Source organism: Choristoneura fumiferana, chromosome 5, assembly GCF_025370935.1.
Source record: "Choristoneura fumiferana chromosome 5, NRCan_CFum_1, whole genome shotgun sequence".
NCBI lineage: Eukaryota > Metazoa > Arthropoda > Insecta > Lepidoptera > Tortricidae > Choristoneura > Choristoneura fumiferana.
The window spans coordinates 14,166,349-14,192,971 of NC_133476.1; the positions used below are offsets into that span (position 1 = coordinate 14,166,349).

Sequence of the window (26,623 nt, forward strand, 5' to 3'; positions counted from 1 at the left end):
CGGCGGCGCGTTTTTGCCCAAGAGCCTTTTAGGGCTGAAGCGGGCGGCGGCGCCGAGCTAGGCGGCGAGCGACTCAAACTTTTTCAGAATAATTTTCATTCAACCCACGCGTTCCTATCTAGAATGTTAATGCCTTCACTGATATAGATAAACAATGTGTCCTATCAATTATAAGTGGCGCACTGTCGCCGCTGCAATTATGGAAGCCGACATAATCGCTCGGTAAAAACATTCCACAGTAGAACTACCATACATTTCTTTGTTTAGTTCTTGCTATATTTGTAGCGTAGCGAGTTAATTTATTACTAGCAGCAAGCGAATCCAAAAAGTGGGGAACTGGCGCTATGCCCGAATTGCCTTGGAAACGTAAGCCTCCATGCGTCATTGTTTTATGGTGCGTGAAATATAATACCCATATTTGCATATAAAAGTGACCAGAGAGTAATATTCACAGCAAATTCTGCCAGCGCATGCAACGTTTCAGACCATTTCTTATTTAGCATTATTGCTGTCGTTATGGATAAGTGCGAGTACGCAACTTTAACCAATCTGTATTTCTTAACTTTAGCTTTACTTGTCGAACTTGTTATAATAAACAATGTAAACAAATCTTGCAACTCGACTTAAACACTCGTCTTTAGACTATTTTTAACTATTGTGACCAGTTGATAAGAAATTTGGTAATTGTATCTATAGAGCTCCGTTGATAATTCAATAAGCTTGTCGCTTGTGATGAAAATTTTGTTTTTAAGTCAAAAATTTTAATATAATAACATTCAACATGCAACCGTAAATAAAAGTACAAAAACAAATTACGGCAATCGATAGCAATTTAATTAATTGAAATGTGTCAACCAGCGCACACTTCACCAAAGCTACAACAAAAGGGCTGATTGGACCATGTACAGCTTATTAACCTTAAGATCTATGTCACTCCGACCGTAATGGAACAGAAGCCTTGATAAATTTAAATTGACCGAGATCATTTTACTTGTCTCGTCAAACGTCATAAGGTCATTGAGCGACAAACTGGAATACTTTGCTAATTTAACGATAAATCTAAATGTGACGGGGTTATATCCATTCCTATTAAAGTGTTTTAAATGGATATGCTTCGTTGGGCTCGGTGAGCCGTGACGACAACAAAAGATGCGCGTTCGGTGGTCCCATTACAATTGTCTACTCTTCCAGACTTATGTCTAGACGACATTCGCTCATAAAACGTTAATTTGTATCGTTATTGTTCAGCAAACACCAAAAACGCCAAGTCACGAAAGCACTACTAAGATCAGTAGGTTTTAAAACGCTGAGACCGAACTACTCTAAACTTTATTTTCATAAAACGCCGAAAGCACCAACATTGATAGTATTCATCGTGACACAGTGGTTTCCTCTTTTTTCCTAACACAAAAAAATCTAGTGGAGGCACTTAAGACTGGCCAGTTTGATGAGTTTCTTGTAAGATATCGTTGTATACGAGGGAGAAACTGGATAAAATGCAGGGCGTGTGGGTGTGGGGCTAGGTCGCCTCTCGCTTCCCTTCTTTGCTTCCCTTCAGAGGATGAAGTCGTGATTTATGTTTCCATCCACAGATTACGTGGGCGGTTGATTTTGATTATCCAACCGAGTATGAGAAAAACACGAATAGGCCTGTAATCGACGTCATACATAATGTAATAATGCTATTATCATTTTATCAGCGGCTGTACTAGAGTAAAAACTAAAAACAGTTAGGCTTACATTAAAATTCACTGATTCTGAGACTAAAAATTGTAAATAAACGATCATTGCACTTTATTACCATAATACAAAGTCAGTTTGCAATAGGTATACTTATTAACAGCTTAGATAGGACGGATAAAGCATAGGTAAGGGTATAGCGTCACGAATGACGTACGTATAGCGTGTATCTATTACGCAAAGGAACATTCTGTTTAAAGTATACTATACACCACAACTCACACCGATTATGTCGGTACATGAAGTAAAGATAAACAGAAGGGTGAAACAACGTTGCAATTATACGTGTCTTTATAAAAGCTTGTGACGACAATAGTAAAGCAAATTGACGCACGATCGGGTAAATACAGCCGTAGCAATCCCCGCCCACGCCCTCTTCACAGTAACATCTCTCTAATCGCATGTAACGTCACGCAGGTTTTATTTTTAGATAAGTTCACCGATAATGCAGTAGTTAAGCCTTTAAGCCTTTGACACATTTTAAACGAGTCTAACACTACTTGAAGATAAGTTTAGTTTGCATAACTTCACATATCAGATATTTTGACTTTTTTGTTAACTCTCAATAACTTGGTAAGAAATAATTCAATGTCCATTTAATATCTCATTTCTTTTAGACCCGTTCTTTGCTTGTCTTGACAGATCATCAAACTAGATTATACATGACATATTTTATTACAAAGTCATGTTTGCAACTGATACCGATAATGCGAATTAGAGCAATTCACACACAACGTATGGAAGCACGTTATTACATCCGGCGAATCGTCGAAGACTATCAAACCAACATAATTATGCCTTATCGAGACCTTTGCCACGACTTCGGTCTATACTTCAAAACAACCACACTAAAATAGGGCTAATGTTATTATGTTATTTGTTACTTAGAGAAATAAAGTCAGTTCGAGTAATAATATGAGGAGTGTTCATAGCAACGACTTCATTCTATTTATTTAATTTTTCCTCGATGAATTGACCACAATTTTAATCGCTCTTTTTGTTTAGAACCGCAACTGACTAATTCAAGAAAAATGTTAAAGTACGTACATATTTTACACAAGCAGAGCTATTGTCTTAAATTCTGTAAGAACTTTTAAAATATTTTATCTCGGCATTCTCACTCCCACGATGAGATGGGATGCAATGCAATTGTCTGGCTTCTAAGAACCGTCACAATAATGCACCGAAAGATATTTGATAATTACTCTACATGATTAATAATTAATGATCATTTTACTGGCATCCGTCATACATCATACCCATTCGTGATGAAGCCATTTTTTATTCCATTATTCGATTAAACCAATACGGTGCACGCTGTCATTGAAAAAAGTAGTTGTGAAGTAATGAATGAACAAGGAGGCATTACAATAGAATAAACATCAGTTGTATTAACACTCGATAAGTAGCTGTTTTTGAACAAACGAAGCATCTCAAGTGAAAACATTAATCGATTTATTGTCATACGGTGCAATGCCCTCGACGCGAGTCGTCGTTCTTCATACCTATAAAGTCATATTGATAAAATTATTTTATTGCGTTTACATACATTGTTGCAGATTGTATTTCGTGCGCTAAAAACTAAGCCCTGATATTTTGACTAAGCCTGAGTTAAAGATAAAATAATATTATGAAGATCAAAAATGTAGGTATTTGCATAATTTCCTATTATTAATATTTTATTCTAGTTGGTCCAAGTAAAAATCGTTCGTCTAGGAATGCTTTCAATTAGGTCCCATAAGCACAAAATTTGGATCTGATGATTGGATCTTAAGGAAACCGAGGGAACTCTTTAAATATTGTAGGGACACCTTATGGTTAATTAGATATATTTAGTAGTAACTCGTGCATTTGCTTTTGAAAATCATCATTTATTGGTGAAGTGGAACTGATGATGAAGACCACAGTTCACCATCTAAGTTACGAGTACTACTCAATAACAAGTATTTCACGGGTTGAATTTCAATTACTTTAACACAGTTGCTAAGCAATTTATGCTCCTGTAATGCATATGGTAAAATGGAACGGGTGGTGAAGCACCAGGACTCCTCAATAATTAACGTCTCTGCTTCGGAAAAAGCAATCTTTCGTAAAAGGTGACAAGTAGTTGACATTAAACTATTATATCTTAGATAACTTACACTAAAAAGCGTGAAAAAAAAATTTATAACTAAAAATTTAACCAACTACAAAAAACCATGAAAATAATTTTCTACCTGTCTGAAGTCGGTGCCTCAGCACGAGCCAGCAGGAGTGATTGAAGCCCAAATATAGTGCGTAGGTGATGTAGACGACTATAGGTCCACTCCTGCTGGCTCGTGCTAAGGCCACAGAATAAGTAATAGTACAACTAAGGCACCGACTTCAGACTGGTAGAAAATTATTTTCATGGTTTTTTGTAGTCGGTTCAATTTTTCGTTATAAATTTCTTGTAGTCTCAAACGAATGCTTTTAGCATTGAGGATTATGATTAGAAGTTAACGTAACTTACTGTGCTAAAAGCACAATTATTTCGTTTGGGATTACAATTCTAATCCAATTTTATTTGCTTTAAGTACGATAAGACCGTTTTTGTGTACTTATAAAAAATGCAGTGTGAAAAATAAAAAAAATGTGTACGCAATTTTTTTAATTGAACAGACGCCTTAACCAAAGCGTTTTAACTTTCAAGAAAAAAAAAAGGTAAATGTTAGAAAGGTAATTCTTCTAACAAGTGTAACTAGTAGATACATTATTATTTTCAGATGCTTCTCCAGGCGGGAGTTTAAGAGGTTACCTCTGAGTGCTACCTGATTAGAAGGTAGGTAAGTACCTGAAATGGAAGAAATAATGTTACTAGCGTCGGGAAAAAATTTACAAATTTTGTAGATATTTTTATTACTTGCGAGAAGTGGGTACATATAGTAGATTGTACAACAAAAGCATAAAACGAGTCATTCTGTCGCACGCCGGCACGGCGAGGGTGGATAGACACGTCGAGGGGAAAATGGGTTTAATACTAGAGTTTTACACTCTGCTTTTCACTTCGATTGCGAGTCAGTCAAAGTCAAAGTCAAAAATGTTTTATTTGTGAAACATAGTTGATGGCTGCATAAATACAGAGATGTTACATTTTTTCGTGTTGCACTATGTTTTGCCAGTTGTCGTACAAAAACATTGGCTATTAAGCCAGATATTAACCTATTATATTTATGTTTTGAACATTAAATTAGATAGAATTACAAACAATTTACGTATCATTTAAATATTCGAGAACAGAATAATAGCATTTATTCGTAAGCAGGGTTAATAATTTACGTCTCAGAAGTGGTATTGGTAGTAGTTTAAATTCTATTGGTAATTTGTTGTAAATCCTTATCGCAAGAGAACATACACTCTTACGCATCAAAGCAGTTTTTGCAAGAGCTGAGCATAAATCCCCCCTAAACTTTAGAGTTCGCTAGTGTAATTGGCTTTTTTAAACAACGCTATTTAGCCATTCAATTACGTCCTTTATAGTATTATTAATTTCCATTTCATAATCATTAATATCATTACACTTAATAATAACAGTGCTGTCATCAACAAATAATACCATAGGGTGTTTGACGTGCCGGGGTAGGTCGTTGATATAGAGTAAAAATAGTAAAGGTCCAAGTACACTCCCCTGCGGCACTCCATACATAATTTGCCTCTTTTTAGATCGGTAAGCCTTTACATATTTAGTATGTATACATATTTGAGAAAGTTCAGTGTATTGATCTCTATTGCTCAGGTAGGACTTTAACAACTCTAAAATATTGCCATGAATACCGAATGCATTTAACTTTCGTAAAAGGATGGAATGATCTACATAATCGAATGCTTTAGTCATATCCATAAATACGGCACACACTTGACTTCGCTTATCTAAATTTTCTAATACTGGCTGCACAAAGTCATATATTGCCGAGGAAATGAAACAGCAACAGTGGAAACAATTTATGTACCTTTTATTTTCCATGCATTACTATTGTTATTATTTTTTAGTTTTATTGATTTATTTTAATTGATTTTAATTGCTTTTTATTTTTATATAAATTAAAAATGATTAAAAAAATATGTAGAAACTTATGTTTGTGGCTGTTGACACCTGCTTACCTTGGTCTTAGATGAGGATGTCACTTATGCACTAAAGCATACCTAAAAAGTAATTTTATCTACACCCATATAGTTAATCCTCCATAATAAATAAATAAATATCACGGGACAATTCACACCAATTGACCTAGTCCCAAAGTAAGCTTAGCAAAGCTTGTGTTATGGGTACTAAGCAACGGATAAATATAATTATATAGATATAGATACATACTTAAATACATATTAAACACCCAAGACCCGAGAACAAACATTCGTATTTTTCATACAAATATCTGCCCCGACACGGGAATCGAACCCGGGACCTCAAGCTTCGTAGTCAGGTTCTCTAACCACTAGGCCATCTGGTCGTCTGGTCTGGGTAATGCGTTCCAAAACCATAGATAACGACCAGCATTACGACATTGGGTTATATTACGAACACGGCTGTATCGTAATGGTACAGGTATCTGTATCGTAATGAGATTTTATACATCGTTACAGCACCGGGGCGCACCGCGACGCGCGCACGAGCAGCAGCAGGTCGTCGCGCGCGCAGCGGGTGCCGCTCGTGGGGCAGACATACCTACCTAGTTTTCGTTAATGCAGTGCCCTTAGTGTAAGTTTTCGGTTACGAAATACGTCTCGATCGCGTTCGCGTTAAAATCCCAATTTGGATACAAATACGAACAGCGCCTCTAGCGGAACGTTTGTGATGTTCGTGTTTCCATACAAATTGAGATTTTAACGCGAACGCGATCGAGACGTATTTTGTAACAGAAAACTTACACTAAGGGTACGGGTCATTCTTAATGGTTCTTGAACACATGATAGAGAATTTAATATATGGATGTAGATTGTATGCAACTGTACGTAATTAGGCCCTAATACACTCATGTGACCCTATTATGAAACGAGGCAAGGACCCCTATTACGATACAGAGTTGCATAAATAACAATTATGTCGCCTAGACCCACCATAAACACGAACTTTACGAGCATTAGAAGTTTATTTTATTATTATTGTTAGCCTATTTTGTCCCACTGCTGAGCAAAGGCCTCCCCCCAATACTTCCACTGCTCTCTGTCCCCTGCATACAAGGGCCAGTCCTTCAAGAAGAAGTCCAGTTCATCCCGCCATCGCCGCCTAGGTCTGCCAGGTCGCCTTTTCGAGTTGGTGGGCATCCACTCGGTGGTTATCTTGGCCCAAAGCTCGTCTGGCATGCGGCAAACATGGCCAGCCCAGTCCCACTTCAGCTTAGACGCCGATCGACCTACATCAGTGATTTGGGTCATGGAGCGCAGGGCGGTGTTCCGGATCCGGTCGACGAGTTTTAAACCTAGCATGCTGCGCTCCATGGCTCGCTGGCAAACCCCGATTTTGAACTTTAGAGCTTCTGTCAAGGACCAAGTTTGCGCACCGTAGGTGAGAGTTGGTAGTACGCACATATCCATGAGTTTCCTTTTTAAGGAAATTGGGAAGTTACCCTTCATAAGGTGTTTCATTGACCAATAGCTCCTCCAGGCGTTTTCTGTCCGTCTTTCGACTTCTTTTTCTTGCCTCGCCTGGAAGGAGACTAATTGGCCCAAGTAAATATACTCATGGACATATGCGATTTGTTCACCGTTTATCTCAATCCTACGTTGGGTGCTATTTGTCATTAACTTGGTCTTCGACATGTTCATCCTTAGTCCAACCTCGAGGCTTGCTTTGCTTAGATCACTAAGCATAACTTGGAGGTCGGTAGCTGTTGAAGAGAAGAGGACTATATCGTCAGCGAATCGAAGATTAGTTAATCTTCTATCACCGACGACCAGCCCCTTGTCCTCCCAGCGCGGCGCTAGCTTCCGAAAGACCTCTTCAAGTGTGCTGGTAAAAAGTTTGGGCGATAGCGGGTCTCCTTGTTTGACCCCTCTTTGTATAGGGAAGGACGGTCCTGTTGAATCCAGTCTTATAGCGGCTGTACTATTGGTGTATATGGTTTCGAGGAGGAGGTATAGGCTTGTTCAATGTGTTGCATTAGAAGTAAAAATAGTAAATTGTACAACAACCGCATAAAACGAGCCATTTTACCCACATTTTACCCAAGACGCTCATAATTAGGAATAGCCACCTGAGCCGGAACGGCTATTGCTATTATAATTATAAATTTTTAGTTTTATTGATTTATTTTGATTGATTTTTAGTTTTACATAGAATAAAAAATATCAAAAATATATATATGTAGAAACTTTTTTGTTTGTGGCTGGTGTCAACTAATTACCTTGGTCTTAGACGAAGACTTTACTTTATGCACTAGAGCATAAAAAGGAATTTGTGTCGCCTAAATCCAGCATAAATACCAACTTTATGAGCATGAAAAGTTGAAAAGAGATTTGCTAAGCTGCGAGTACGTACGGTGTAGGCAAAAGCTGTTATCGATGCTGACATTCGCATTGCCGGTTAGCAAAAGGCGTACCTACCTACCGCGCTCCGAATTCGCACCCGCCCCAAGCGTGTCCCCTCGCTTTGACAATAATAAAAAAGTCGTTACATCGCCTACAACTATTGACCACTTAGGTACCTATCCTGAAGTCGCTTTCAAGACTTGCCTATCTAGTTCTGATTATCTACAAAATCGGATTTTTTATGACTAAGTTTTTCTACAAAGGTATCAATGGCATAATGGGACCAGCAGAGCTACTCCGAAACTCGAAACTCGAAATTCATGCACGATTCGAGTCCCTCTGACACTTATACTATTTAATACGAGAGCGAAAGGGACCACACGACACGAACTTCGAGTTTCGAGTTTCGGAGTAGCCCTGCTGTCGTATTTGAAATAAGTTTTGAGATGGTGTAAAAAATTGCATCTACTGCCCACTCGTACAGAAGACTGAAAAACAATGGCGCCAGATACAAAATTATTACATTTTACATAAAAGGCTAGCTAGTTCAAAAAATTATGTTTCGAACACAAGCTATAAATTCATCTTTCGTTCCATAATACTATTTTAATTTGTGGGACAACTCCGAGCGCTACTAAAAATTTACGATGCAAAGTTTGTGGCAAAAGCATTTTTTATTACTTGACGTATAGTACCCGTTATGTCCTCGAAGTGAGAGATAAGTGGTATTAATATTGTATAACAAAAGTTCGTTCGTCCTTTGTAAATTAGCGCTAAGTGGCAACCCACTGCGCGCTGCAAGGGATGGTACATTCCCCAGATAAGATAAGATAAAGGCCGCCTTCGGCGCATTGCGATCCGCACACTCACCTAATACTCGTACCCCTAACGACTACCTCCCAGCATCCTGTCAGCGGCAAATTATTATTCTGCCACAATTGTCGCCTTCATGCAATTATTCTTATCGAAGACTAAGACTTTGTCTTTTTATCAGTCTAATATGAGTATTGCCATTCTAAAAGGTCGTTACATCGTCTAGAGCTCCGACGCTGTCGTACGTAGGTATCTTCGAGTGACTTTGCTGAAACCCCAGGGTCACATGCAAGTCTAATAAAGATAGCCAAGTTATGCAGCTGGTTGAACTCGTTAAACAACACAACCAAAGCTCTTGTGCGCCCAGTTTTATTGCTCCGTAATAATGAATGAGTTTATTCAATTATCGATACCTAAAAGCCAATGTCGCAGATGTGAACTTGGTTGATTTACGTCGTGTTAATAAATACCAAATGTGTATGCATGTACGTATATACTTACTAATTTTACTTTATGCTAGTGCCTATCTACAGTGCTGAATCCAAAAAATAATTGAACAATTTACGAGTAAGTTAAACTTTTCTTTAAAGAAATATCTAATTATAATTCAGAACAGATGTGCGAAGAAGCGACTGGCAACTTAGTATCGAATTAACTAATTGGCTAGGTTTCGTCGCCAACCAATTGCCCCTGTCACGCTCATTCTTATTTATCGTTGGGGACATACGAGCTTTTATTTCGGCTGACTATATTCTTCATTTTTACGCTAATATATATTCTTTGGTCGCTGAAAAACGTTGATATCAATAGGTTGTTGAATAAAGTCACTTCCCGCCGTTTGTGCGCTTAGATCGTTAAACGAAACGATGAATTTAAATATCAATTAGACCATTGTTCACGGAGTGTTTAAATATAATATAGGTACTAGCGACGCTTCCCGGCTTCGCGCGGGTAAAGTTTTAAAAAATGAATCTGAAAAATGTGAAGTTTGATGATACCTTTTTTTGAAAATTGTACCCGAGTAAAGCCGGGGCAGGTTGCTAGTAATACTTAGAATACTTGTGCGCAAAGCCGTTGTTACGCAGTATTTCGAACTCGGCGTTCGTGTGTACCGCACCGTGCAGAGTTGTAGCGAAATGATCGTGTGAAACCGACTCTGAAACCCAAAACTAACAGCTTTAATAGAAACTACTTTGTATCGTAGGTACATGGCAACATTTTATTTTTATTTTATACTTACGCTGACATTTTATGTCAATGCGAGCATACTCATTTTTGTGTATGGAACACAAATCATCGCTCATATAATTTAGCGTGAAAATAACGAATGAGATAAAAATCATCAATTTCTGTTGAAAAATAAGCAAAAATGAGCGAATGAAGTTTGCTTCCCATCTATTTATTTCTAGAAAAATTAAATTTGGACTTTCTGTGGTCGTCTATGGCGTAATTCATAATCTATGACGAATCTGTCTAATTGATAATTTAAAGCTTCCTTATATTTGATTTCAATATAGATATTTTAAAAATTCTCCCATAGATCGGTTTGCCATACTATAAGAATATATATGTGAAGAAATAAAAAAAAAATGGTTGCATGTTCTCTACTCTGTTTGCTCACGATGTTTTCCATCACTATAGCCGTAACCGTATCACCGTAATTTCGCATATAAAATGTCAAAAACTCAGGTGCGATTTTTGCTTTCCTCCGTATTTTGTCTTAAGATTAACTTCTATAGATTAAATACTATAGATACGGTAATAACAAACGAAATCCAGTACTTACCAGATTTTACAGCCTTTTTATTACGAATCGTAAAATTGGTTTTATGCAAGAGCCTAGATATTAAACGTAAAACACTAGTAGGTACTCTTACCTCAAGACATTCCTATAACTGCATAATAGCGTGGAAAACTAAACTTTTGCACTAAAAACTAAAGTGAAAACATTTTACAGTCTTTCTACTTCACGTAATAAGTAGGGCATTTTGATAGGTACAGAATAATAAAGTTTCATAATAATTGATTAACACTTAGGGTGCCGTCATGGTCATATAAAATAAATAAATAAATATTCTGATTGAGGTCCGACTTTTTCCGATGGAATTATACATATGCCCTTTATCAGTAACAAACTATTTTGTACTGCATATTTTCCGTGTACATCAACCTTACCTATTTATAACTGTATTACTAATATAATTCAGTTTATGAATGAATTAATGTGGCGCACGGGTGCATTCGTCACGTCGGGTATTAATAGATGACGGACTCATCATCCTAATGGAAACTCATTGAGGCGGGCATCGCACGTTCCTGGAAAGCCATTGACGCACACTTTTTAGAGTTGCAGTGAGAAACTACTGCTGCGGAACCAGAGGCCTCTGAGGCCGTATTGCCTTATGTTTCTAACGCTCGCGATCGCAATCAAATGACTGTTTTTGTATGCGAAATCTGTCATTTAATTGCGATCGCGAGCGTTAGAAACGTTAGGCAACTACTTTTTATCCCGGAAAAAGCTAATATGAAATAAAAGGCTAACGATAAGGGCTACGATTTCGTGAGGTTGTAAAAAAATGAAGTTTACAAGCGATAAAATAAAAGATATAGGTATAACCATTTCAAAATACATAGAGTGTGAGTTGTAGGGAAAAATCCGAAAATCACCTATATGTATCTGTTATGGACCAAGTGATTAATAAGGGCATTATTTATTTATAATGCCCGCGGGCATTATAAATAATGACAAGCTATACCGGGCAAAGTGATAATTATATTATTATGTACGGTATTTATAATATTGCTACATGATCTTTGGGCAATTTGATTAGGTACAACTAGGTATGATTCAATCAATCGGAAAGTTAGGTGCGACGCGACGATGAGCGCAGCGAGGAGGAGCGTGTTAGGTTAAAGTGCGACCAAAACAATTGAATTTAACCAGATTATTAAGCTAGAATTGAATTTAACCATTGTAGATAATTCAGTTTACAGATTTTTATAGATATTTAATTATAAAAATTGAAATCCCCCCATCCCATCCCAGCCTATATACGTCCCACTGCAGGGCACAGGCCTCCCCTCAGAATGAGAGGGCTTGGGCAGTAGTTCCCACGCGGGCCCAGTGCGGATTGAGAACTTCACACACACCATTGAATTGCTTCGCAGGTTTGTGCAGGTTTCCTCACGATGTTTTCCTTCACTGTAAAGCTCGTGGTAAATTTCAAATGTAATTCCACACATGAATTTCGAAAAACTCAGAGGTGCGAGCCGGGGTTTGAAAAATTTAAATAATAAGTAGTAATGAAATATGGCATATTTTTATTACTCCGTCCTTTCTCTGCCCAATACTTGCTGTCCTATTGTAATATAGAATAGATAGTCTTCCAGCAGCAAAAATTAATGATGAAAAGCAAAATGATTCTTTTAAATAATATATTGGTAGGTACCTACTATATCCGTACCTAACCTTGACCTTCGATGCACGACGCACGAGTCTAACTTACTCGTGCTTGTTTTTATTATTATCAGAAGAGCATTATTATTATCGTTAGAAAATATGAAAACAAGCACAAAAACACTTTAATTTTAATAGAGTTGTAGTAGAAATGTTCCTAACTTCCTAACAACTTAATGAATGAATAAGTAACAATAGTACATTGTGTCTTAAGGGCGGTAAATAAGGAATTACAAATGAGAGCCTATTAGAAGTCCGAAGTCGAAGACTGAGGGCTTTAATGAGTCGATGTTCGTAATTCTAGTACGTGCGACATACAATGTTTTTCATCACATTTGCGAGTAAAATTTTATATTTCTAAAAGCAAAAATATAATTCTTCCAAATATTGGCGATACTTTACTAGGCTGCGCTCTTGGTAGCGCCGCCCTTCCCCTCCCGCGCACGGCACAGCAGTATCAGTATTGACTCATTTACCGACCTTGGGCTTCATGACAAGAAAATTTGTACGCGCAAAGACTCATTTACCGACCACGGGTTTCATGACAATCACATTAAGGTCGAGGGTTTTATTTGGGGGCTTGCAACCAAGGTAACCTGCGTGTTACTACACTGTTTACGAGCAAGTGTGATGAAAAACTAATTTTCCTAAACCCCGCCCAATACCGAATTAGAAAAACAAACAATGACACATCAAAGCGCCAGCAGCGTTCTTTGACCTGTCTGCGGTGTCCGTAAAGAACGCAAACCGTTTCCGATCCGGCTCTATTTGAGATAGATACTGTTTAATTTTAAACTGAACAGCTCAATTAGGATTAAAGTCGGTTAGTTCGGGAGTCGGTGAATCACGCTCAGCCGGGCCGGCGCCAGTCTCCGGCCACACTCCGTCATCGTGCTTGTCATACGCAATAAAAATAAGCTTAAGAAACAAATCTTTTATTATCCTGCTCCAGAATAAACAGAAGCCGTAGACTTAACAAGACCATAACTTGTTTGTGCATACTTACTACTTACTTCTACTTGGGTTTATATTGGTGGCTATTGACCCTTTACATTTTTTTTTGGGAGTTGGTCTCCGTTGTAAAGATTGCTACGGTAAATATTTTAGGCACTTTTTACACAGGAGGCCATTTTTAGGGTTCCGGAGCCAAAATGGCCAAAACGGAACTCTTATAGTTTCGCCATGTCTGTCTATTTGTCTGTCTTTCTGTCTGTCTGTCCGTCCGCGGCTTTGCTCAGGGACTATCAATGCTAGAAAGCTGTAACTTTGCACGAATAGTATGTAAACTATGCCGACAAAATGGTAGAATAAAAATTTCAAAAATGATTTTTAGACGTAAAGTGTGGGTGTTTTTTTTTCTTCCAACCTTGTAGTATGGGGTATCGTTGGATAGGTCTTTTAAAATCATAGGGAGTTGCTGAAACGATTTTTCAATTCAGTGATTTGTTTGCAAAATATTCAACTTTAAAGTGTAAATTTTCATTTAAATCGAGCGTCCCCCCCCCCCTTTTAAAATCTAAACCGTTGGGTGGAAAAATTTGAAAAAATTCAGAATGATAGTAAAGTATATGAAACTTTCAAGAAGAACTATAACGGCTAAGTTAGTAGTTTAAGAGTATAAATAGCAGCCTAAGGTATAAAATATACCTAAACTTGGAAGATTCCGTATAAAATAAGAAATCCTTTGAAAAATATTACTTATTTTTTTCGTAATGTCTACGGAACCCTATTTTAGGTGTGTCCGACACGCTCTTGGCCGGTTTTTGAAATTGATCGAGCGCATACCTTTCCTTTGTCTTGTACTATTATCTATTCTCTGCTTTTGTGTATGATCAAATACTTGAAAAGATTAATCGGTAATAGTCAATATGTTTACATTGTTCATCATCATCAGCCGAAAGACGTCCACTGTTGAACAAAGACCTCCCCCTTAGGAGCAGCTGGGCTACTACGAAACTCGAAGTTCGTATCGTACCGTCCCTCTCGCTCTCGTATTAAATAGTATAAGTGTCAGAGGGACCGCACGACACAAACTTCGAGTTTTGAGTTTCGTAGTAGCCCAGCAGTTTACTAAGCCGCCAATAAAAACATTTAATAAAAACAAAAAGGAAATCTAATGAATGACAGTCGACAACTCGCCACTTGAGTTCACCAGCTTAGCTGCCCGCAAGTCCCGCAACTCCCGTGATGTCGTCAATCTAACTAATCTACCTAGTAGGCAGTAGGCGGTCTATATTAATTTATTAGGTATGTTCACTGGTATGTTACATAATTTGTACCTACGTCTTATAGTTTTACATTTGCCCATACTGACCGATTTAAATGTAGCCCCTCTGACGTTGGGGACTTTACCCGCCGAGCAAGCGTGCGAGTACCGGGCGAGCGAAATAACAGCGTGGTAAATTCCGGCCACGCAATATCTACCCGGTATGAATAAATACCGCTACAACATTCCCGACCTGATAATATACCGGCATAATAATCGGTATCCAATAATTACTGTCTTTGTTTTCACGCCCGTAATAACAGACTTTGACAGCCACACTTAAAATCTCACCAAAACCTCACGCAACAGTGGCGCCATCGCGAAAGACAAAAAACGATAGCCCTCATTGCCAGGACGAAATTAAGTTATTTTCTACTAAATTTATTAATATTCGGTGTACACGAAAAACAATTTCGGTATTGTCCGGGCCGGTAAAGAAACCAACTCGTGAAAATGTCCCTTTTTTTTGTTGCTTGTTGCCAATCCATTTATTTTTTATTTGGCGCTACTGACTTGTATATATGATTTTATTATTATGAGCTGTTTATTACATGGCTTGAACCTATTATAACGTCATTCAGCAGGGTTACTACGAAACTCTAAGTTCGTATCGTACCGTCCCTTTCGCGCTTGTATTAATAGTATAAAGTGTCAGAGGAACCGTACAACACGAACTTCGAGTTTCGAGTTTCGTAGTAGCCCTGCGGAACGTATTCTGAATGCTGCCATTTTTTTAAAATTTCCGTTTACCCGGAAACGGGGGAAAACTTAACATCGATATCGATAGGTATTGGATAAATAGTGAAAGGTAACATTACAAAAGGATTATCGGTATCATAAAGTATCTATTATACTTATTCTTATACATACATAAAGTTAAGAATTAAATAATAATATTGCTTTACATTCGCGAAGAAACCAGACGTAGGTCCCAAAAATTCAACAATTTTACTAAATACCATCTCTATTACCAACAGATATTTCTTCAGTGTTAATTTATTTATGTTTTTATTCATTACTTCGCGTGGTAATTCAAAGTTAATTAAGGTCAATCTCAAATTTGACATTGACACATGATTGAGGTGAGTTTGACAACTTTGACATCACTCAAACTCAAACGGATACTAACAACTTGCTGCTTGCTTCCAAACTTGCTTCGTTTTCCCGCTCGAATAAAATTGGTAGTAAAGTAAATAATTTTAATTATTTCGTAGTCATATTATAGCGACCTAAATTTGCTTTGCTACATTGCGATAAAGATGTAACCTTCCTAAATCTTGTGATCTTTATTAAGACAATTCTAAATAGGGAAATATACTGTGAATTTGATTACTACAACATTTTATCGTATTTTTTCAGAATATTATTGCCTGCACACGATAATAACTGAACAAAATGGATAAAAAGAAGCAGTTTAGTAAGCCGCCAATAAAAAGATTTAAATCTAATGACGACGATGACGATAACGAACCTCCTTGCAGCTTCGAAGAGCAACTGGCAGGTATGGACAGCCATGACTTTGAGTCCCAACAAGTCATAGGTGAAGGGCCAGATAACCAATCAACCAATATTAAATGGTCCCGACCTCCTCCGCCAGCTATGAATCCAAAAATGGATAAGTTAGTGTTTCAACAACTTGATATAGATCATTATAATGGACAGCCAATCTCTGGCATGCCAGGATCTCAATTAGGTCCCGTTCCTATCATGAGAATGTATGGCATCACTATGGAAGGCAACTCTGTGTGTTGCCATCTGCATGGGTTTACACCATACTTTTATGTAACTGTGCCATTAAACTTTACTGAATCATCATGTCACAGTATGAAAACCAATCTTAGCAAAGCTCTCTTAGAAGATTTACGCTCAAACAAAGATAATATTAAAGAGCCTGTATTAGAAATTCGCCTCATAAAAGCCCGTTCAATCATGCATTACAAAGGAGACAATGATATAACATTTGCCAGAGTTTCTGTAGCCTTACCAAAGCTCATTGCTGCAGCAAAACGCTTACTAGATAGACAGCCACCATCATTTGGATTGATGGATCCTGCCTTTTATGAAACTAACATTGATTTTGACATTCGCTTCATGGTGGATACTTCTGTGGTGGGCTGCAGTTGGATTGAACTACCAGCTACAAAATGGTCCCTGAGAGGACAGAAGACCACACTTAAACCTGAATCCAGATGTCAAATTGAAGTAGATGTGGCCTGGAATGCCTTTATTGCTCACCAACCTGAAGGAGAGTGGTCCAAAGTAGCTCCATTTAGAATATTAAGCTTTGATATTGAGTGTGCAGGCAGAAAGGGAGTTTTTCCAGAGCCCAATCATGATCCGGTGATACAGATTGCATCTATGGTCATTCGTCAAGGTGAACTAGAACCATATCTGAGAAATGTTTTTACACTAAATACATGTGCCCCCATTGTCGGATCCCAAGTTCTCAGTTATCAATCTGAGGCTGAAATGCTTGCAAAATGGTCTGACTTCTTCAGGGAGTTAGACCCAGACATTATTACTGGATACAATATCAGCAATTTTGATTGGCCATACCTAATAAATCGGGCTAAACATTTAAAAGTTGAGAACTTCGACTTCTTAGGCAGGATCAAAAATGTCAGATCAGTGATTAAAGATTCGATCTTGCAATCCAAGCAAATGGGACGTAGAGAAAATAAAAGCATTAATTTTGAAGGAAGGGTGCCATTTGATCTACTGCTTGTGCTTGTAAGAGATTATAAATTAAGGTCATACACTTTAAATGCAGTAAGTTACCATTTCCTACAAGAACAAAAAGAAGATGTTCATCACAGCATTATCAGTGATCTACAAAATGAAAGTGAACAAACAAGGAGGAGATTGGCAATGTATTGCCTAAAAGATGCATATTTACCACTGAAGCTTCTCAACAAATTGATGTGCATTATAAATCATATGGAGATGGCTAGAGTGACAGGTGTTCCTTTATTATGTTTGCTCACAAGAGGTCAGCAAATAAAAGTAGTCAGTCAGCTATTACGCAAAGCCAAAGATGCTGGATATCTTATGCCTGCTTACCATAGTCAAGGCTCTGATGATCAATTTGAAGGAGCAACCGTAATTGAACCAAAAAAGGGATATTATGCTGATCCTATTTCTACTTTGGATTTTGCATCTCTATATCCTAGTATAATGATGGCCCACAACTTATGTTACACTACATTGTTACCCCCAACTGCACAAAGAGAACTAAACTTGAACACTGATGATATTACAACTACACCCTCCAAAAATATGTTTGTTAAGGCAAATGTCAGAAAGGGGTTGTTGCCAGAGATTTTAGAATCTCTATTAGCAGCCAGAAAGAAAGCAAAGGCAGATTTGAAGAATGAAACAGACCCTTTTAAGAGGTCTGTACTGGATGGAAGACAATTAGCTCTGAAGATAAGTGCTAATTCTGTATATGGTTTTACAGGTGCACAAGTTGGTAAGCTACCTTGCCTCGAGATCTCGGGAAGTGTAACAGCATATGGACGGACTATGATTGAATTTACCAAGTCAGAAGTAGAGAAAAAGTACACAAAAGCCAATGGTTACCCAGAAGATGCTGTAGTTATTTATGGAGACACTGATTCAGTCATGGTGAAGTTTGGTGTCAAAACACTTGAAGAAAGCATGAAATTGGGCAGTGAGGCAGCTGAATTTGTCACAGCACAGTTTGTTAAACCCATCAAGCTTGAATTTGAAAAAGTTTATTATCCATACTTGCTTATAAACAAAAAGCGATATGCAGGTCTTTATTTCACAAGACCAGATAAGTATGACAAGATGGACTGTAAAGGTATTGAAACTGTCAGAAGGGATAATTGCCCACTTGTATCAAATATGATGAGCACATGTCTCCAAAAGTTACTTATTGATAGGGACCCAGATGGGGCAGTTAACTATGCCAAACAAATTATCGCCGATCTACTATGTAATCGCATAGATATCTCCCAACTTGTGATTACTAAGGAGTTAACAAAGAATGATTATGCAGCTAAACAGGCTCATGTGGAATTAGCCAACAAGATGAAAAAGCGTGACCCTGGCACTGCTCCAAAGCTTGGTGATAGAGTGCCCTATGTGCTTTGTTGTGCAGCAAAAAACACACCTGCTTATATGAAAGCTGAAGATCCTATTTATGTTTTAGAGAACAGTGTTCCTATCGATGCCAACTACTACATGGAAAATCAGTTATCAAAGCCTTTATTAAGGATTTTTGAGCCAATTTTAGGAGAAAAAGCAGAATCATTGCTTCTTAAGGGAGAGCACACCAGAACTAAAGCTATGGTGACCTCCAAAGTAGGCGCTTTAGCTGCATTCACGAAGAAAAGAGAGAAATGCATAGGGTGTAAAGCTGTCATGCCCAATGATTCTAAATCTGCACTGTGTAATCATTGCGCAGACAAAGAAGGACAGCTTTATATATCTGAAATATTTAAATTAAGGCAACTACAAGAAAAGTTCTCAAAACTTTGGACTGAATGTCAAAGATGTCAAGGAAGTCTACATGAAGAGGTGCTTTGTACTAATAGAGACTGTACTATTTTCTATATGAGAAAGAAAGTTGGAATGGAGTTGGATGCTCAAGAAAAAAATGTTTTGAGATTTGGTTTGCCTAGTTGGTGATTTTGGAGCATTATGTTATATGTTGTGATTCAAATAATGTCAGATCTTGCTTCTAAGAATAAAACAATTAATTAATTTATTTTGTTTTATTTTACAACAATTCAATAAGAACTTAAGCGAATTTATATAACCATTTTAAGGTCCAAAACTGAAAATATAAATAAAATTACACTATCTTTACTTTTCTTGAAAAATTAAGGTACTAATAAACTGCATCAAATTCGAACTTTAAAGAACAAAAGTTGATACAGTGTCTTTGTCTCAGAGACTGAATAAAAAATATAATTAATTAGTAGAAACAGGAACTATTGCCTCAATTATGACAAATAGACATAATAGATGTGGTTAATAAATATTTTACAAAATAACCAGTTTATCATGCATGGTTACAATTGTCACTTGAGATATATTTTAACTAAGCATCTAGATGACGATATATATAAGTTAAATGAATTGAAATAATATTCAGAGCTTTTGCTGCATTCTAAAACTGGGTAATTCAAATAAATCGATACAAAACAATTTTCAACAGCACTACCATATATGAATAAACTATATGCCATACATAATCATAATTAAAATTAATATTCGCGCGATACTTCAGAACGGCGGCTGCACGTATTTGGTTAATTATTTTTGTTGCGTTTGTAATTGTCAGGTTGGTGCAAAAAAAATGTTTGATAAATTGTATGCAAGGGAAATCTCTATACAAAAACAAAAAGTGAGTGAGGCAAGATGCTTGCAGGATAGATTGCCTCATTTCCGTCTCCGGTAGAAACCGTGCGAAGCAGGGACGGGCATCTAGTATGAGATAATATCATCCACACAAAAAGCAAGTCTCTGTCCAATGTCAGTGCCCACACGAGACAGCTGAATCACGGTGACCCCTGATGCCTATCCATTACGAACTGTACAATTCTGAGTCATAGTTGAATCAGAATAAGAGTCGAACAAATTGATTGTATAAAGATACAACATACTTCTCACTAAGACTAGTAATTATGTTAGACTACATTTTAATCAACAAATTATTGATGCTGTACAGTCCTTATTGGTAAAGTTTGGAGAAATAAATTGTTTCAAATATAATTTGGACTAGTTTCTTCTAGGAAATATACTAGGTACCCTACTTTTATTTGGCCGCTATAATTTCCTCTTACAACAATTGGACGTAGTTTAGCAAAAAGGATCCAACCCTCAACAATTATTTTTTTAATTTAGGATCTACTTTTAGTAGGAATAAAAGCGAATTTTAAGAATAACATGACAGTTCTTTGGAGCCTTTTTGCTAAACTACGTCCAATTGCAAAAAATGAAATCTATTTAATTAATTTCTTAAGTACATACAAAATGTCTTATTTAAGTGAGAGCTACATAAGCTTAAATTTAAATAATCATATAATAAGTTTTTTATACAAGGAATGCTTGAAATGAAAATATTCACCTAATTTTAAAGCAAGGCATCACAATTTACAAAAATACATTTTTTATATAGTTATAATGTGCACAATAAACATGTCTTTTAACTTACCACACTTACAAATTTCAGACCTATTTGAATTTTCAAATAGGGATAGATAAACATGTTAACATCAATTCTTAGTTACTTATTTTTCCTTATTTTAAAAATATATTGCAATATGAAGGCCATTTCATCTGTTTTCTTGAGACACAGATCTAGTTAGACTTTGTCTAGGGGTCTTAACAGATGGTTGTGATTTGCTAGGGCCGTTTTTCGGCATTGTGATGTTAGGAATAGGCATCTCATAAGGTGCTACCAAGGGTGAAGCAGCAGCACTAGTAGATTTCATTATATCTTCTAGTGTTCTGATAAAAGTGTCACAGGTTGATGATAAAAGACTTGCAGCATCTTCAAGTGTCTGGAACAGTAATAACATATGAATAAAGTAATTAATTAATTCAGGTAATTCATGTTACAAATACAAACAAAACTGGATAATTAAACAACAATTTTCATAATAATATTAAGAAAATCAAGACACATAGCCGTGGCAGGGCAATATTAAAAAAAACTAAGCAATCAATTTCCACACAATCAGAGAATTCTACAATTTTTTAACCGACTTCAAAAAAAGGAGGAGGTTATCAATTCGGTTTTTTTATGTTTGTTACCTCAGAACTCCTTCATTTATGAACCGATTTAAAAAAAAAATATTTTTCGTTCATCTAGGAATGGTGTCAATTAAGTCCTATAAGCACCAAATCAGGATCTGGTGATTGGATACTAAGGAAATCGAGGGAACTCTTCAGATATAGGGACACCCATGGTAATTTCCATTTAGTAGTAGCTTGTGCGTTTGCTCTTGAAAATCATCATTTGGTGAAGTGGAACTGATGATGAAGACCACATTTGACCAACGGAGCGACTACTCAATAACAAGTACTTCATGTGCTGAATTCCAATTAATTTAACACAGTTGCTAAGCAATTTAGGCTCATCGTAATGCATATGGTGAATGAAACGGGTGATGAAGCACCAGGAATCTTCATTAATGAACCTCTGCATCGGAAAAAGCAATTTTTCATAAAAGGTGACAAGCAGTCAACATTAACCTATTGTATCTTAGATCATTTACACTAAAAAGCGTGGAAAAAAAAATTATCACAAAAAATTGAACAGACTTCAAAAAACCATGAAAATGAATTTCTACCAGGCAGAAGTAGGTGCCTCAGCACGAACCAGCAGGAGCGGAACTATAATCGGCTACCTCACCTACATTCTATAGAATATTGGGTTTCAACCACTCCTGCTAGCTCTTGCTGAGGCACAGACTTCAGACTGGTAGAAATTTATTTTCATGGTTTTTTGTAGTCTGTTAAATTTTTTGTTATAAAATTACTAAAATCAAACTATTCCATGAAATATTTATCAGTTTATCACACAGATATTCGGATACTTAAATCATATTATAAGATACCTGCAATTCAGGGCCCTCTTCGGATGTAGCTGCACTCTTCACGGCATGTACTTGCTGCATCAACAGGTCACAGTACAACCGCAGTTCAGATCTTTTATGATTCAGGGAGTTGGGATCTTCAAATCCTAAAAAGTACACATTCTTTAGTTAGTATAAAATTTTAGCAAGTGAAAATGCCCATAAAACAATTACATTGATACTAATATTATAATATTAGTGGAAGTATGGATTAAAATGATTACATTATTATGATGATTAGAGCATCATTACAGTTTTACACTAAAGGAAAGTGTAATACTTCAGAGATTTAGGAAAAGGTTCTATTAAATTCAATGAAAATTACTATGTGTAGGTTTTCACTCAAAGAATAAGAGCAAATTCTATAAATTTTTGATTTTATTAACTTGGATTCAATCTGTTCTAATAATTATTCAAAGTTGGCAGCATAGGGCCATCAATCATCGATATCTTTCGGAAAAAAATGAACATACAAGCAAATGAAGTTTGTATTTCATCTCTTTCTAGAAAACTAAATTTAGAACAGGCTATCTAGGGCTGTCCTGTTAAGTGGCCTCAGAGTTCATGTCTGATATAGTCTAATCAATGTATGTTTTATATCTGGCAATATAAAACATACATTCTTTGTTTTTGGCATATTCCTTATTATGCTTTACTTCTACATGTTATAAGGTAACTGATTTATTGAATCAGGCGTTACTTTGCGGAGGTCCATATCAATCAACTAAAAGAATTTCCTTGCTCACCCGCGACCTTACGATAGCTAAGCTTATGCAAAATATGCGTGTTCATGCAGTTCCTCCACCTCCACACTGTAAGAACACAGACAAATCACATAACCCATCTATCACCACCACCACACCACACTGACGCGTTTCGAACTCAAACAGAGCTCATCTTCAGAGTAATAGAACTATACACCATGCTACCAGTTGTTAGATGCATATTTTGCATATGATTAGTAAGGTCGCGGGTGAGCAAGGAAATTCTTTTAGTTCATTGATAAGGTAACTGTTTTGTTTTTTAGTTTAAAATAATGCCAATAGTGAGCGAATTATAATAATAAAATTACTTTTTAAATCACCCTTAGAGTCCACACAGGCTTTAGCACTGCCTAAAGCCACCAGCCATTTCTGTCGGTCTTGTGGTGATGGTGCTCTAAGATACATGTGCTGTTGCCCAGGTATTACAAGGTCCATTCGTGTTGAATCAATGTGGTTTACTGAAAATAAAAATAATAAAATAGTGAACATTTTTAACTAAATTCTCGTACAAATTGAAGAAAGCACATAGAGAAACCATAGATTTTGACACATCCAATGCCAGTTACGGCGCGTAATGCATTGCGATAAGTGGCTGTGAAGATCTTAAGTTAGCCATTATAATTCGTTTTTGTAGAGGTCAATCACAGTCAGTTTTATGTAAAAAAAATATGTAATATATATGTATTGGTGATGCGCCGAAAAGTTGTTTCACTGAATAATCGAATACAGAATAAGTACTATTTGGTTTAACCTTTACCAAACCAGATATTCGGCAGAATTATTTGGTTTACCACTGCATTGTTTTGCCGGGTAAACAGGTTCTAACATGTACGCTACGAGTATGTGGAAGGTGGATTTCATTGAGGTTTAAATTTTTTTCATTTTTAAGTTTAAAAATAAATGTTGATATAAGGTTTAAACTAAATGCCGACTATATATGATGAGATGACTAGGCTGACTTGACTTGAGGTTTCAAAATAAATGTTGATTTAATTGATTGACTTATTTTGTTAGCTTCAACATATTCTTCATAGGATTTCTTTGACTTGAATATAATATAACATAAATCTTTCATAAGAAGTTTTGCCTTTTAGTTCTATACCATATCATGTAGCCAAGAAAATAGAAATACTCACACCAAATAATTCGGCCAAATACAAATAGTGAAAAAGATGCCGAATATGCCGAATACCGAATACCAAACGAATATTCAACGCATCTCTAATATAATATGTATAATGTATTAAGGTTGGGGAAATAAAATTAAATTAACATATTTCAAAAATTCACAATAATAAAATTAAAAGAAATAAAATAAACAGTGTTTAAGAAAAATATATATATACTGAGCGACAAAAAATCTGGCCCTCAAATGTATGCAGTAATATGTAATTTTGTATAGAGAGTGGGCCAAATTTTGTGCCGCTGAGTATATATATTAAGAAAAGTAAAAGTATTTTATATTTTTGACGTTATAAAAAACACTTGATTTATTCTAGTTCCAAATACCATCATTATACAACAGTAGGTATTTTTGTATAATTACTTCTATTGATGAAAACAGAAAAAAAAATATAATACTTTGAGCTATGTTAGGTATATGTTAAGAACCATAGGTATACAACGTAAACTTGCAACCATAAAAATTACAAAACTTTATTAGTCCATCCAACTCACCGTTTATTTGGCACACAGATACTTTCACTGAGCCTTTGCACCCTTGGCTCACTTCTTCTTGCGATTTATAGTACGACAAAATACCATTATCCAAGACGAACCATCTGGTCTGCCAGCCTGCATAACAGTATGGGAATAAATTTAATTACAATTTGTACACATATGCTTGCAAAAAAAATCTTATTGTAATAATTAATTATACTGATCAACTAATTACCATTCCAATAATTTGTCCACTTCCACAAAATTCCTTCCATGAGAGTGTTTAAAAGACTATAGAATTTAGAATTTTCTTGGAATATAACAAATAGTATTAAAAATTAAAAAACACTGGAAAATCTGGCTGGTCAAATTACAGCAAACGTCAAAATATTTCCCTCACCTCTCACTCACTGGGTGACACTATTTACCGGCACGGATAATACCGACATATAAATACCGATTACCGACCCCATATTTCGTGAGGTGTACACGCCCAAACGCCCATACAATCTGCAGGGCTACTACGAAACTTGAAACTCGAATTTCGTGTCGCGCATTACACGAAATTCGAGTTTTGGGTTTCATAGTAGCCCTGCTGGTGCTGGTGTCAAACTGACAAGAGTTTCTATGGGCGTGGGGAGCAATAATGCTTCGGATTATGGGGGGGCAGTAATGCTCGACCCTATACTGCTCAGCCATCACTGTACGACCTGATAATACGAACTCATTTTGGATTATAATTATCAAGTCGTACAATATTAGGTCGTGCATTATTAGGGTATCCAAATTTTTGCTCGGCCTGTTAATGCTCGACCTGTTATTGTACGTCGTTATAATCGGAATCCAATCGAATCGAATGACCATAGATTTGTGTTAGGTTGTGTTAGGTCCAATTGTGACCACAATGCGCGAGCCGAGCGAGCGTAGCGAGCGTGCCGCGGCAGCGGCCGGCGAAGCGCCAGGACCAAATTAATTTATTTTCTACTAAATTTATTAATATTCGGTGTACACGAAAAACATGATCAATCGTGCGAATGCTTTCTGTCAAAAGTGTGCTCCGATTATTAGGTCGTACAAAATCAGGTTGTCCAATAGCACCTTGAACATTATCGGTACAGGGTGATAAAGCTCGACCCGTGTTCCAAGTGACATGTGATTGAATTATCAGGTCGTACAAAATCGGTCGGGCATTGTCCAGGTCGTACAATAACTATACCCCGGATTATCACGTCGTACATTATAGCCCGTTCATTCCGAGTTTTACATTATTGTTTCCCAATCGATTCCACAATCTTGACAAATCGTTGAACGCAGACTTCAGTATTGTTCAATGTTTTTGAATTGTGACTTTTTTATTAAATTTTATTATTAAGGTTTTTGGTAATTTTTTACCGTTATTAGTTTTGATATAGTGCCAAAAAAAGACCGCATGGTTTGTGAGATCCCAATAGACAGCCAAAAATACTTGCTACGCGGGCGAAGCTTCAGGCAAAAAGTAGTTAAAAATATAAACCGTCACTAAAACAATCGATTACACACCCCTAGCATATTTAATTAAAAATGGCAAAAAATCTATTCAAATCTTATTCAAATTTATGTAAATTTGAATCGACTTTTTTTGTCACACACAACCCTTTCAGAGGGCCTATTCCAAAATTCTAAAATCGAAGTTCGTATCGTACCGTCTCTTTCGCTCTCGTGTTGAATAGTGTAAGTGTCAGAGGGATCGAATGACACGAACTTCGATTTTAGAATTTCGTAGTAGTCCTGCTGGACTGAACGTCAACATAAAATTCTTCTCTCTCTCTCTCACGTTCTCACGTCAAGTCAA

The 26,623-nt window shown here is 36.6% G+C and overlaps 2 protein-coding genes across 3 annotated transcripts; one reads left to right on the top strand and one right to left on the bottom strand.

The window, feature by feature from the left end:
- Window positions 1-15,865: 15,865 nt before the first annotated feature.
- Window positions 15,866-19,487, top strand: PolD1 (DNA polymerase delta 1, catalytic subunit). Of its 2 annotated transcripts, none has more exons than XM_074088087.1 (2): window positions 15,866-15,948; window positions 16,119-19,487. In XM_074088087.1, exon 2 carries the CDS (start codon window positions 16,155-16,157, stop codon window positions 19,410-19,412), a length of 3,258 nt encoding a protein of 1,085 aa, XP_073944188.1. In that variant the 5' UTR covers window positions 15,866-15,948; window positions 16,119-16,154; the 3' UTR covers window positions 19,413-19,487. The 2 variants fall into 2 exon arrangements, with proteins under 2 accessions (XP_073944188.1, XP_073944189.1); XM_074088088.1 differs by having other exon boundaries at window positions 15,869-15,940.
- Window positions 19,488-19,505: 18 nt separating this feature from the next.
- On the bottom strand, window positions 19,506-25,186 carry LOC141428235 (pleckstrin homology domain-containing family A member 3-like). The gene is made up of 5 exons (XM_074088091.1): window positions 25,028-25,186; window positions 24,811-24,927; window positions 23,442-23,591; window positions 22,352-22,476; window positions 19,506-21,292 (listed from the first exon to the last, which is right to left on the bottom strand). The coding sequence occupies exons 1-5, from the start codon at window positions 25,065-25,067 to the stop codon at window positions 21,065-21,067; spliced, it is 660 nt and encodes a 219-aa protein (XP_073944192.1). The 5' UTR covers window positions 25,068-25,186; the 3' UTR covers window positions 19,506-21,064.
- Window positions 25,187-26,623: the final 1,437 nt, after the last annotated feature.

Bases quoted from the DNA above. Each gene is read 5' to 3' on its own strand.
- LOC141428235 (XM_074088091.1), bottom strand. From the start codon at position 25,067: ATGGAAGGAATTTTGTGGAAGTGGACAAATTATTGGAATG. The intron at 22,477-23,441 runs GTAATTTTATTA...TGTACTTTTTAG, and splicing joins CTCTAAGGGTGATTTAAAAA to GATTTGAAGATCCCAACTCC. The intron at 21,293-22,351 runs GTATCTTATAAT...TTACTGTTCCAG, and splicing joins AAGAGGGCCCTGAATTGCAG to ACACTTGAAGATGCTGCAAG.
- PolD1 (XM_074088087.1), top strand. From the start codon at position 16,155: ATGGATAAAAAGAAGCAGTTTAGTAAGCCGCCAATAAAAAGATTTAAA.